The sequence below is a fragment of the Alosa pseudoharengus genome, unplaced genomic scaffold, assembly GCF_046254945.1.
Source record: "Alosa pseudoharengus isolate Yale_2024_CS ecotype anadromous, Long Island Sound unplaced genomic scaffold, YU_APseudo_1.1 YU_APseudo_1.1_scf_13, whole genome shotgun sequence".
NCBI classification, from domain to species: domain Eukaryota; kingdom Metazoa; phylum Chordata; class Actinopteri; order Clupeiformes; family Clupeidae; genus Alosa; species Alosa pseudoharengus.
Window position 1 is genome coordinate 6,089,564 of NW_027468598.1, and position 12,937 is coordinate 6,102,500.

Genomic DNA, 12,937 nt, shown 5'->3' on the forward strand with positions numbered 1-12,937 from the left:
GGAAAGCGGCTGTCTAGTGTTCCAAATGACACAAATCCAACAGAAACTAGCACTGCAACTAATAAATATCCTTTGCATGGTACACTACACACCACTCTATCTACTGCTGACTGTGGTTTCTGCTGCTACCCAATCTTAGTGTTGTTAAGCGTGCGTACACACATGACGGGGGCGTTAACAGGGCAGAAAGGAGGAGAAGAGCAAGGAAAGCAGATCAGCAGTAGGAACAGAGTGTAGTGAGGACCAGGCTGCTCAGCACACAGCATTAGAACCACAACATTAGAACCACAACATTAGAACCACAACATTAGAATAGCTTCCATAGGGGGACCGCTACCACTGGAACAGCAACATGTCACATAGAACTCAAATCACTAGATGCCACGGTGTCCTCACTTGCTAGAAGTAGCCGCTACTTTTGAGTTGTTTTCACTGATTTCCCCACTCTGACTCCTTTCCATTCCACATGCTGACCTGCAAGGCAGCCAAACGAGCGCTGTGATGCTCAGCGAATGAGACAGTCTTGCGTGGCGTGTATGGTAGCGTAGCGCCCTGATTCCCATGGACAGCGGCCAGTCGGCCGAGCTCGGCCGACACACCTGTTCTGCCCACTCCCCTCCTCGTGTTCGCAACAGACTCCTCTCTTATGCATGGCTTCACCCTGAGCCCGGGGAGAGGCCTACTTTCACCAGCAGCACTCCTCCCCCAATCCAACCCCCCCCAAACACACACACACACACACACACACACACACTCCCCGCCCACACACACAAACACACACACTCCCCGCCCACACACACACACACACACACACACACACACACACACACACACACACACACACACTCCCCGCCCACACACACACGCATACACACACACGTAGAGGTCAGGTTGGGTTGCCTGGGCGGCGGCGGTCAGGCGGGGGGAGTGATGGGCGCAGATCAAGGCTGCGTCCCGAGAGACTCGCTTATCCGCGCTGGCTCCGAGCGGACGGGAGCTCTCCGCTGATGTCATAAAGGTTGTACCCGTGCTGCCTGGTCCATAATGAAGCATTTGGGTTGAGCACCAGATGTGTGCGGGAGAGAGGAGCTCCACCCAGGGCCGCGGGTGGAGGTGGGGTGGGGTGTGTGCTGTGCACAGAAGGGAAGGAGTCGCTCGAAGAGCTCCGTCAAGTCTGGCACAGCTTTGGTGTTTTAGTGTTGCAGTTCTCCTAGGCATCTTTAGGTGTGCTGAACCTATTTACCTTTTTCTATTTACCTCACCCTCTTCGTCTTTCTCTTTCTCCCGCTCTCCCTCTCTCTCTCTCTCTCACTCTATTCCTCCTAGGTATTTCAGCTGCAGGTCTGGAAGCTGTGTTAGGTCTGGCTCATAGCGCTTAATGGTGGTGGCATGGGAAGAGGGGAGAGCACTTTTAAAGCAGCGGTAACGGGCACAACTGCTCCCGCAGATAGACATACATGCACACGTTAAACACACACACGCACACACACACAAACACACACACACACACACGTAGTGTGTTCTCTAGCACGACCCATTGTGGCGGGTGTCTGAAATGCTTCCAGATAATTAAGTCCCGGGCTCCTTGTGTGTGCAGTGCAGCATTGTGACAGAATAGGAACAATAATAAGCAGCTGGCCCAGAGCCGCTCCAGCTCAGCCACACGCGTCACAGGCTCACCGCACCGCACCGCACCGCACCGTGCCACGCGTCGTGCCCATCCTCCGCTCCTGGCAGCGCGACAGGAAGAGCATGTGTGCTGGGCTCCATCCCACTTCCCTCTAAACTTCAGCTCGCTCCTGCTCTTTCTTGCGTCCTCTCTCTCTCTCTCTCTCTCTCACTCTCTCTCTGCTCCACTCACCCTCTCCGTTCCTGCTCTTTTCTTTCCTCTCAAATTCAAAGATGCCATATTGGCATGACTACAGCACTGAGAAATAGTGCCCATATGAAAATGGTAAACAGACATAGAAGCAAATAAGCAACGGAAACAAGTAATTACAAGAAAACAGCCAACAACAAGTCATTGTGTTGTATTGCAGCAGTTGAACACAGGTGAAGCAGAAGCAAGTGGCTTTGTCCCTGTGTGGGTTTGTCCAGCGGCTTCTTTGTGCCAACTGCTGCATCACTGTGCTTCTGATCAATTTGTCCTTTTCCCTCCAGTTATATGGTTTATTTATGAGAGTGAGTGCATTCAGGTACATTCATTAGATGTAAAGACATACACAATTGTATACACACAAAAGAACACCATGTCCATTTTATGTCCGTTTTATTATGCATTTGACCTCTAAAATGGGATCATTAAAAGCTTCTCCGATGGCAGGGGGTGGAAATTGGTAAAAATAATAACAGTAATGCTACCGGCTTTTCAAATGCTATTGCTGCCAATGTGCCCCATGTCTCCTTGTGTTTGCAGGGCTAGGAAATGCTAGTTTCTCTCCTCTTCCTCTCCTTCCCTAACACCCTGTAATCGCTCCATCATATTCTCCACGTCCCTGCGCCATGCCAGCTATCTGGGCTGCGCGGCTTTAGCTCCCGCCGTGCTCCGTATCGCTAAGAGGCTGTGCGCCGCGCTAATCCTCCATGTCCTGGCAACAAATATCACCCCAGTCATTGTCTCCCAGCACTGTCTTGTCCTTCATGATCGATTAGCTGGCCGCTATAAAAGAAAGGTTATCGATCAATGACAGTTTGTGGGGGTGTGGGGTTTGTGTGAGGGGGAAGCGAAGAACGGACAGGGAAAGCAAAACTCAGGGCTGCAGTGAGAGTGTGTGTGTGTGTGTGTGTGTGTGTGTGTGTGTGTGTGTGTGTGTGTGTGTGTGTGTGTGTGTGTGTGTGTGTGTGTGTGTGTGTGTGTGTGTGTGTGTGTGTGAGAGAGAGAGAGAGAGAGATAGAGAGGACGAGGGTGTCTGACCCTGAAGGGTTTGCATCAGCAGAATGGCTGCTGTGCTCTCTGCGTCGGACACTTTTAAGAGGGCGCTGTCACTCTGCTCCCCCTATCTGTAATCTGATGATGGCAGAGCCACGTCTGCATGCATGAATAACTGTGTGCTCTCAGTGCCAATGCTGAAACACAACATGGAGTGAAAGTGCCTATTTTGCCTATTTTACAGACTCTGTTATTATTTCAATATGTATGCTACATGTATTGCATATATGAGCATACTGTCTTGTGTGTGTTTGAGTAGCTCTATTTCTGTCTCTGTGTGTGTGTGTGTGTGTGTGTGTGTGTGTGTGTGTGTGTGTGTGTGTGTGTGTGTGTGTGTGTCATTGTCCTGTGTCCAGTTTGTCTTTCTGTGTGCCTTTTGTGTAACAGAAAATCATTCTAATTTCTTGTGATTTTCATAGATGTTTTTCTTTCTTCTTCCTCCTAAGGTTACCCAAACATTGTAGCAACGTATGGCAGGGGATACACTGGCTTCGCCCCGAGCTACAGTTATCAGTTCCCTGGTAAGTTCCATCTTGTTAAGCTCTGTGTGTGGCCCCACTCACATAGCCACCCTGCTGGCCCACAAACATGCATACCCAGCACACACACACATGCACTCCACACACACACCACATGCCCTCCACACACACACCACATGCCCTCCACACACACACACACACACACACACACACACACACACACACACACACACACACACACACCACATGCACTCCACACACACACACACACACACACACACACACACACCACATGTACTCCACACACACACACACACACACACACACACACACACACATAACACACACATGCATGCACACACACTCACCACACTAACATGAACACACAAACATGTGCATTCATGTGACTACTGGCAGGTTCAGTCACACACACACACACACACACACATACACACTGACTCACAAACAGATGGAAACAAATTCATATGTGTGAACACAGGCATGCACACACAGACACACATGCACTCACAGGCACAGACGCACATGCCAGGCCTCCTACTGTGTTATCTCCCTCTTGTGTCCCTTCCTCACACACACGCACGCACGCACGCGCGCACACACACACACACACACACACACACACACACACACACACACACACACACATCATGTTTCCTCAGTCAGCAGCTGGGTGCCACAGCATGAAAGGCCTGTTTAGAATCAGAGCGAAACCGCATATTTTCCTTCCTCAGGGATTATGTGTTGGACTAGCTCTGATGCTCTTAAAGACTGTACCATCACTCTACCAGGTCCACAGAACATTCCAGACATGATGTGCTGCCGTACCACTGTTTCGTTTTTGAGGCTCGTACGAGTGTTTCATTTTTTATTTGGTTTTCAAGAAAAACTGTTCGATTTGAGATTCGAGCACCGGTCAAAGCCGCAGGATAATTGCACCGAGTCTAAAGGTTTACAGCCGCCCGACCCTTACTGATTGGGCGTAGCTCAGCTCTTAGGAGTTGCATTGTAAGTAAACATGTCAGAGCATGCTGCTGAGAGATCCCCTGAGGCCCGGCCATATTTCTGTGCCATATACATGTAAATGCACAGGCAGGCCGAGAGGGGCTAATGCGCTGTGGCACCGCAGGCTTCTCGGAAGTAGCCCGCATTAGTCTGACCACTCAAGCTGGAGCTCACCAAGCGCGTCCCTCGAGCGCAACCAGGAAGTATCCATGCGGGGGGGGGGATGGATAGTGGAGTGGACAGAAGGAGGGAGACGGATAATGAAGACGGGTGAATTGGCAGGCGCTGGACAGGGCCACTGGTGTGCCTGAGCGAGGGGGGAGGGGTGAAAGGACCAGGGAAGATGGCGTCAGACTGACCCGGGCTGGATATGAACACAAACCAGCTCACACACATACACACATGCACAGACACACACCTACTGTATATCAGGCCTACACAGTATACAGTAAGTATATTGCATTGACTAACACATATGGACACACACATGCTGAGGGTGCTTGCACACCGCTCCATCACACATCACAGTTGGGTCAGTGTGCACCATCAGGCTGTGCTTGTTGCTCTGTGTTGGATGCACTTGTGTGAGTTTCACACGTCCAAAAGTCCTTCTTCTCCATTGCTGTCTGGACAGTGTGGAGCTGGAAGTGGGTTTTCTGAACATGCTGTTGCAACCAACAACTGCCAGATTTGCAGCCTTGGGGTTTGTTGGCTATTGTTTGGCAGTGTGCAAGCATTATACAAACACACACACACACACACACACACACACACATTACACACACACACATTACATTTATCTTGTAGCAGAGTTGGAATATGTTTTCTTATTGTTTCTCTGTCTGTTGAGTCGATACTTCAGCCAGATCCAGACCCACATGAACTCCCACACAAGCTTGTGTTGATCAGTGAAGCTTGGCGCTGCACAGCCTTTTGGAATAACTGTATGAACGATAGGAAGAGAGGGTGGCACTTAAATCACCTTGCACACTTTCTCCTGTCCCACAGTCAACGTTCGATCTAGTTGAGCTAATATGAGAGAGGGAATTGAATGGCGACAAGAGAGGGAGAGAGGGGAACTTTTGGCTCTGCATAATCCCTCTGGAGTCGCCTCATCAGCCACCCCCCTCTCCCTCTCTCTCTCTCTCTCTCTCTCGCGCTCTCTCCCTCTCTCTCTTTCTTTCTCCGACCGTCTGCTCAGATGGCGGCGGTGACCTTGGTGGCGAGCTTGTGAGGTGAAAGAGGCTTTTATGGCGCACTTGTGCGCCGGCGGAGTGTGGGGGGGGGATTTACCTTAAGCTCAGTTGCAGCCGAGGTTAAAGAATTGACTGTTAAAAAGACAGCAGGTGTTTTCTTCTCTCGGCCTCTCTGAAGTGCTACATGTAATCCATACAGGAGACTGGATTTGAAAGGGGTGATATTGGAGGGCAGGCCGGATCCTCTTCAGCGTGGCCTTTGGCTTGCCCTTGTCAGATAAATCTTTAGATGTCTCAGCACTTTGGATTAGTTCAGTGCACTTTTCCATGCGGCCTCCTGGGCTGGAGAATGGCTTTTTTCCCATACAATTCAGATTGATATGACTATGTGTTGTAAGGGGAGTTGTAAGGGATACTGTATGTGCTTCTTCTTGGCCTTTTATGTCTGCTGTCTACTGATGTGTGCTGGTCACATTTTAAAGAGCAGTTTTGACACCAGAGTGGCCAAAGCAGATAGGCCACTAGTAAGAGCACTGACCCAAGCATGCTATCTTTTAGTCCTCTTATTGGAAGGATGCAAAGTTCTGATTCAGAATGCATCATGCAGGATGCATTAACAGTGGACATGTTAATGTAGGGGGTGATAGTTGTTATGTGTGTTGCGGCCCCTTCTTTCTCTCTTTCTCTCTCTCTCTCTGTCTCTCTCACTCTCTCTCTCTGCTACTGACCTCTTGCCGGTTGCTGTAGTGATAAGAGACATAATGGCCATGTTGGGAAACAGTGCTGACAAAGGAAACAGCACATGGCGTAAACCCAGCGGTCCTCTCTGACACGTCAGGTGACCGACCCCTTTCCCTCCGATGCCGCAGACTAGCAGCTTCTCTTCCAGCCCATAGAGACACCAGGGATAAGAAATATTGCAATCATTTCACCAGTGGGATTTTTTATTGAGGTTTATGGATTTCCACACACTCTCTGTGTAGTCGGTAGCAGTGTCAATTTAGCACTTTAACAGCATTTTCACACTGATTTAACAATTGTAGTAACACACCGCCTTCCTTATAACTGAAACTCAGTCATTAGTAAACCCACCTAAACAACTCCATTCAGGCTGTTTTACACAGTAATAGTGGCAGGCTGAATCTACAGGCTGTTTTTAGTGATCCCCTATGGCTGTAATGTTTAGGCAGGAAGCCTCTTGCATTCATGTGAACGCCAGAGGCTCCCAAAGCAGCAGACGAGTGTCCGGTCCCCGCGCTCCCTCTCCATCATCACAGGGCTCCACTCAGAGGCCCCTGCCCGCCAGTGATGTCACGGCTAGCGGCCGCTACAGTAAAGCAGAGTTGGGCCACTGCCCACTGAGCCTCTGCCGGGAGTAGAGGGGGGACGGTTATCTCCGAGCCAGCCGCATCCACACGTAACCACACACACACACACACACACACACACACACACACACACACACTCTTATACAATCGTGCACACATTTGTAGTGTGCAGCCCTACGTCATTTTTATAGGATAGAATCTGACATTTCAGAGACTATAAATCCAAAGGAGACATCTCAGTGGCATCATAAACAAGCCAAACGTCACATCAGAGGCCTGTGAGTGTGTGTGTGGGTGTGTATGAGTGTGTGTGTGTGTGTGTGTGTGTGTGTGTGTGTGTGTGTGTGTGTGTGTGTGTGTGTCTGTGTCTGTGTCTGTGTCTGTGTGTCTGTGCGTCTTCTGTGTGTTTCCTTAATGGTGACCTGCGTGAGCTCGTATGCTTGTGCGTGTGAGTGAGTGAGTCTGTGTCTGTACCGGTCAGTGTGTTTTTATCATGGCCTGGATGCTCTAGCTACAGCGCCGCTGTGCACTCGGAACTTCACTGGCTGTGTAGCTTTACTCGCTCCCTCCCTCCGGTCAGACACGACGGCCCGCCCTGCCCCCGCGGGCAGCCTGCTGGGCACACCTTTATCAGGGCTGCCCGCTGCCTTGTTATCACCCAGCCTGCCCGCTGTCACGCCGGCGCTTGTTGATTGAGTGCTGGATGGTGGCGCTCATGCTGTGTGCTGGCGTGGGCCGCTGGCTGCATCCGAGCAGCACGCTCCAGCGCTGCGCTCCTGCGTCTCCACCAGTGGGTGTGGGAGGGTGAGGGTGACGGAGACGCCGCTCCACAGGGAGCTGATTTCCCCCCCTCTTGATGCGGGCCGCCAGTGATGAGAGGTGACGGAGGTGGGCCATCACCACTCCATCTGTCAAGGTCAGAGCCTGGGCCTCTCTATTCTACCCCCTCCCTCCCCCTCTCTCTCTTATTCCTGCCTCAGCGCTGTCTTAAAGAGGAAAGGTGTGTTTATCGCGGCGTGGGTGCATGTGTATGTGTAGGATTAGAGGAGGGTAACTGAAATTGGCTTTTCACTTTTGATTAGGCACCAATCACTTATGCAAACGGCGCCGGCACCAGCCCCGTCAGGGCCCCTTGCGCGAGGCCAGGCTGCGGGATGCTAGCGCTCCAGGCTCCAGGGAAATAACGGAGGACGGAGGGGGAACAAGCACACAGACAAACACAAACATGGCCAATGACTTCTCCTCGTCTGGGCCTCGCTGACCTCCCTGTCTGTCTGCCCACCCGTCCGTCTGTCTGTCTGTGTGTGTGCCTGTCTCTGTCTGTGTGCTGCCTGTCTGTGTGCATATAGCAGGCTGTCTTCATGCTCCCACTCAGCCCTCTGTTCCTCTCTCACACCATGTGTCAGACAGTCTGCCCACCCACACACAATGCCTAGAGCTACAGAGAGAGGGAGAGGGAGTGAGTGAGCAGAGAAAGAGAGAGGGAGTGAGTGAGCAGAGAAAGAGAGAGAGAGAGGGAGTGAGTGAGCAGAGAGTAGGTAGGAAAATACAGGAGATGAAATATAGAGAATAAATGAGCGAGAAACAGGAGAAGCAGTAGCATGGAAGTACCAATGCCTCTGGTCAAGTAGGGGAGAGAGGGAGAGAAAGGAACAGGGAGAGAGAAATAAAGAAAGAAAGAGAGGGAGAGAGTGAGAGCAGAGCTTTCCAGCAGCTGTGCCACCTCACCCAACTCTTCACCCAAATTGTCTCTAATTGAAAAGGCTGCTTATTAACCCAGTGGGTGTACAGACGCAAATGCATTCAGCCTGTTACTGGCTTCAGAGGAGAGATGCTGAGCTGCTCAAATGCTCTCTCTTTCTCTCTCTCTCTCTCTCTCTCTCTCTCTCTCTCTCTCTCTCTCACACACACACACACACACACACACACACACACACACACACACACACACATAAAGGGAACAATAACCCAAATAGTCTGGCAAACAATACCAACCTTACAATAAATATACACAAGCACAAGGCATGCAAATACGCAATGTTTGGCAGTGCACGCACACACACACTCACATAGACATAAGCATGTTCACATACATGTTAGACAGATATGCCGACACATACCCTCTATCATTAACACACTCCTAGTTCCCCTCAGACGTCCATTTAACACATCATCACACAAGTCCACCCCCAGCTCTTACAGGGTTGAGCCACGCAGGTGCCTGAGCCCAGATGTTGTGTGGCAGCTGTGCGACTCTGAGGTAGGCCCATGGCTCAGGTTGTGTACCCGAGATGAATGCTGTCATTAACCCGTCCACCCCCGCAACCTTTAGAGGGTGATTACCGCCAGGCCTGCGAGCACAGCTCACGCTCAAATAACTATATTCAGTCAAAGTCAATCAGTTCTGTCAGCAACCAGTGTGTCATTTATTATGGGCGTGCTGGTGTGTTTCACTATAGGGGCTGCTGCCGCTGTGGCCTTGTGTTTCTCCCCCCCCCCCCTCTCTCGCACCACCCGGCTGCTCCTCCTTCTCTCCGCCTGACCCCACACCTCCACCTGCAGGGTCAAGCGGGGCCTCCTTAGATGGGCTCCCCGAGAGACCGGAGTTTTGTTCTTTTTTTTCCCCGTGCCACGTCTCACCCATCTCCACGTGTGCTCTTAGTTCTTAGCTCGGCGTGTGCTCTTAGTTCTTAGCTGGGCGTGTGCTCTTAGTTCTTAGCTGGGCGTGTGCTCTTAGTTCTTAGCTGGGCGTGTGCTCTTAGTTCTTAGCTGGGCGTGTGCTCTTAGTTCTTAGCTGGGCGTGTGCTCTTAGTTCTTAGCTGGGCGTGTGCTCTTAGTTCTTAGCTCGGCGTGTGCTCTTAGTTCTTAGCTGGGCGTTTGCTCTTAGTTCTTAGCTGGGCGTGTGCTCTTAGTTCTTAGCTGGGCGTTTGCTCTTAGTTCTTAGCTGGGCGTGTGCTCTTAGTTCTTAGCTGGGCGTGTGCTCTTAGTTCTTAGCTGGGCGTGTGCTCTTAGTTCTTAGCTGGGCGTGTGCTCTTAGTTCTTAGCTGGGCGTGTGCTCTTAGTTCTTAGCTGGGCGTGTGCTCTTAGTTCTTAGCTGGGCGTTTGCTCTTAGTTCTTAGCTGGGCGTGTGCTCTTAGTTCTTAGCTGGGCGTGTGCTCTTAGTTCTTAGCTGGGCGTGTGCTCTTAGTTCTTAGCTGGGCGTTTGCTCTTAGTTCTTAGCTGGGCGTGTGCTCTTAGTTCTTAGCTCGGCGTGTGCTCTTAGTTCTTAGCTGGGCGTTTGCTCTTAGTTCTTAGCTGGGCGTGTGCTCTTAGTTCTTAGCTGGGCGTGTGCTCTTAGTTCTTAGCTGGGCGTGTGCTCTTAGTTCTTAGCTCGGCGTGTGCTCTTAGTTCTTAGCTGGGCGTGTGCTCTTAGCGTTATTCTCATCCTGCTCCCGCGGGGGAGCTCTGGGCTTTGTGGGCCTCTCTGAGGGAGGAGGGGGATTGTGTGCTGGGGGAGGTCAGTTGCCACACTGGAGGCCAGGACAGCCTGTGGGGCCACAGCGAGAGCAGAGAGTGTGGAGCTGCAGGAAGTCAGGGTGGGGAGGAGGTGAGAGAACGGGGAGGGGGGCAACAGTGGGCAATAGTGGCTATTTGTGCCCTCAAATATCAGCGGTTGCTGCACGCACCTTCCCTTGGCCCAGTACGGGTTGGTAGTAAGTTAGTCAATAAGACCTGAAATGTAATCCAAGGTTAGAATTTGTATATGTGGGAGCTGTGGCAGGCCAATGTATTTTCTTAGGAATGCACCCCTTTGTTATTGTTAGCTTTCAGTGTAAACCCAAAATCAGCTGTTTCCATTTTGTTTAGCAGATACCCTGCGACTTCCTGATAAAGCAAGGTTGTGCTAGCTCTGTGCTTGGGATGGCTAGTATTCTTACTTTAACATCAAGGCAGTGGTGATGCTGTTTGAGCTGGAATAAGTCTCTATGTGTCCTTTGGTGTACAGAATGCAGAAAATAGAGCATGTTATGCCAGAAAATGTATTTTTATTCATCTGTTTATCATTTTATGCATTGTGATTTTGGAAATATTATGCATAGAAATGGCACAGGAGCACGTCCTCTATCCTTTCTCTCCTCAAATTGAATACTTAATGTTATCTTTCTATTCTGGTGACTAGAGATAAAATTGTGTGTGTGTGTGTCTGTGTGTGTGTGTGTGTCTGTGTGTGCGTGAGTGTGTGCTGCAACCGTGTGCAGTTTGTTTGAATAGTTGAACACTCACCCAAAACATCCTGTTTTTTTAAAACCTTGTGTCCTACATTGGAATTTATACATCTGCTGTATTAGCTACGGGTTGTGCGTGTGTGTGCATGTGTGTGTGCGTGTGCATGTGTGTGTGTGTGTGTGTGTGTGTGTGTGTGTGTGTGTGTGTGTGTGTGTGTTAGCATGTGATTACAGTTTACCCACGTTTGTGTGTATAGTCTTTCCATATTTGCCTATTATGTGAGCCACTGTTACGGGCAGGTGGTTCTGAGTTCCCTCTCAAGCTAACTGCAACACACACACACACACACACACACTTCTGCTAACCCACCATACATCTTTACAGTAGATGGCGTCCCGTGGGATGTGTTGCGGAGATGATGGATGTGGCGCTGGTCTCTCACCGTGTCTAATGCCCCCACAAATAGCTGTGTGAAATGCTCTATTAGCTGGCCGCCGTAATGTGTCTGTGTGCGCCGCGCTAGTGGAGGGCCCTAATGCACACAAGCCAATTTTATTCTTGTGTCTGACAAGAGGCCCGGCCCCAAATTGTGTGTTTTGCTATGGTGAGATAACCTGGTGCTCCATAGGCATGGGTCAGCTGGGGGGGGGCAGACAGATGGAGGCGGAGGTGGAGGAGGATGGTGGCGGTGGAGGGGGTGCATCAGTGCCTGGGTCAGTGGGTGGAGACAAGGTGTGTTGCTCTGTTTCTGTGAGCACTAAAGCTTAACTAAAGGGAGAGAAGCACTATTCAGGAGATTTGCGTGTGTTTGTATTTCTTCTGTCTTTTGAATTTCTTTTCAAGGTTTTGTTCATTTAGGTTTTGTATTATGCTATTATGCTGCAGTCAAGCTTTGTGTGTGTGTGTGTGTGCTTGTGTGTGTGTGTTTGTGTGCGCACGCCCATGAAGTCGGGTGTGTGTGCGTTTTGCAGTGCCTAGTCTCTCTGCCATCTTTTCTCAGTATTTCATGTGCTTTTATTGCACAGATGGCACATACACTGTAGCCTTTGATAGCTCAGCGGAGAGACCTTTTGAAAAGCAACACAAGTCAAGTTTCAGGTGGCGGGGGCGGGCTGGCTATGGAATGACTCACCTCTTCATGCCGCAGATGAAAAGATGGTTGTGGAGATTGTGCTCTCTCTCTCCCTCTCTCTATTACAGTTACACTGTCTTTTTTTTCTCTCCCTCATTTGCTCACACTCACTTTTTTATTGCTCTCCTCGACACTGCCTTTTTAAATCTTTTTCTTTTTTACCCTTCACACATTTTTCCCTGCCACTCACACTGAAGACTACATTCCCTGTAGCGTCTCCTCGTCAGAAAGACCTTGGACACAAATGCTGGGTCATTAAATTGAAAGGGCTCTCAACCTTGTGTTCAAACTACTGGTGGTTGCTGTCAATGTCACTGCCAGTAACATATCAGAGCTAATATGACCAGTACTTCAGTGAATGCATGCAGTTTAACATGCAGGCAGTTTCAGTGGAAGAAGAGAGCTACACTTTCACAAAGTATCACAGAAGCATGTAGATCCATAGCTGAAGTCCAGCGACTCATACAGTACCTCCACACGCACCCTGCCGTCCATCGTCTGAACTGGCCCTTGTGTTCATACTGCAATCAGCTAAACTGTTTTGGCACCTCATTATAGTAATGGTAATAATGATAATAATATATCAATTAATTTCAAGAACATATGTGTGTGTGTGTGTTAGGGCTGTCATTGTGCAATCGATT

The 12,937-nt window shown here is 50.1% G+C and overlaps 1 protein-coding gene across 10 annotated transcripts in view; it reads left to right on the forward strand.

Moving 5' to 3' along the window:
• msi2b (musashi RNA-binding protein 2b) overlaps positions 1 to 12,937 on the forward strand; it is a 226,662-nt gene that overhangs the window by 177,701 nt on the left and 36,024 nt on the right. For all 10 annotated transcript variants that reach the window (XM_076281916.1, XM_076281917.1, XM_076281918.1 and 7 more), the window contains exon 10: positions 3,376 to 3,450. In XM_076281916.1, the coding sequence (XP_076138031.1) occupies positions 3,376 to 3,450 (75 nt within the window). The remainder of the gene's footprint in view (positions 1 to 3,375; positions 3,451 to 12,937) is intronic.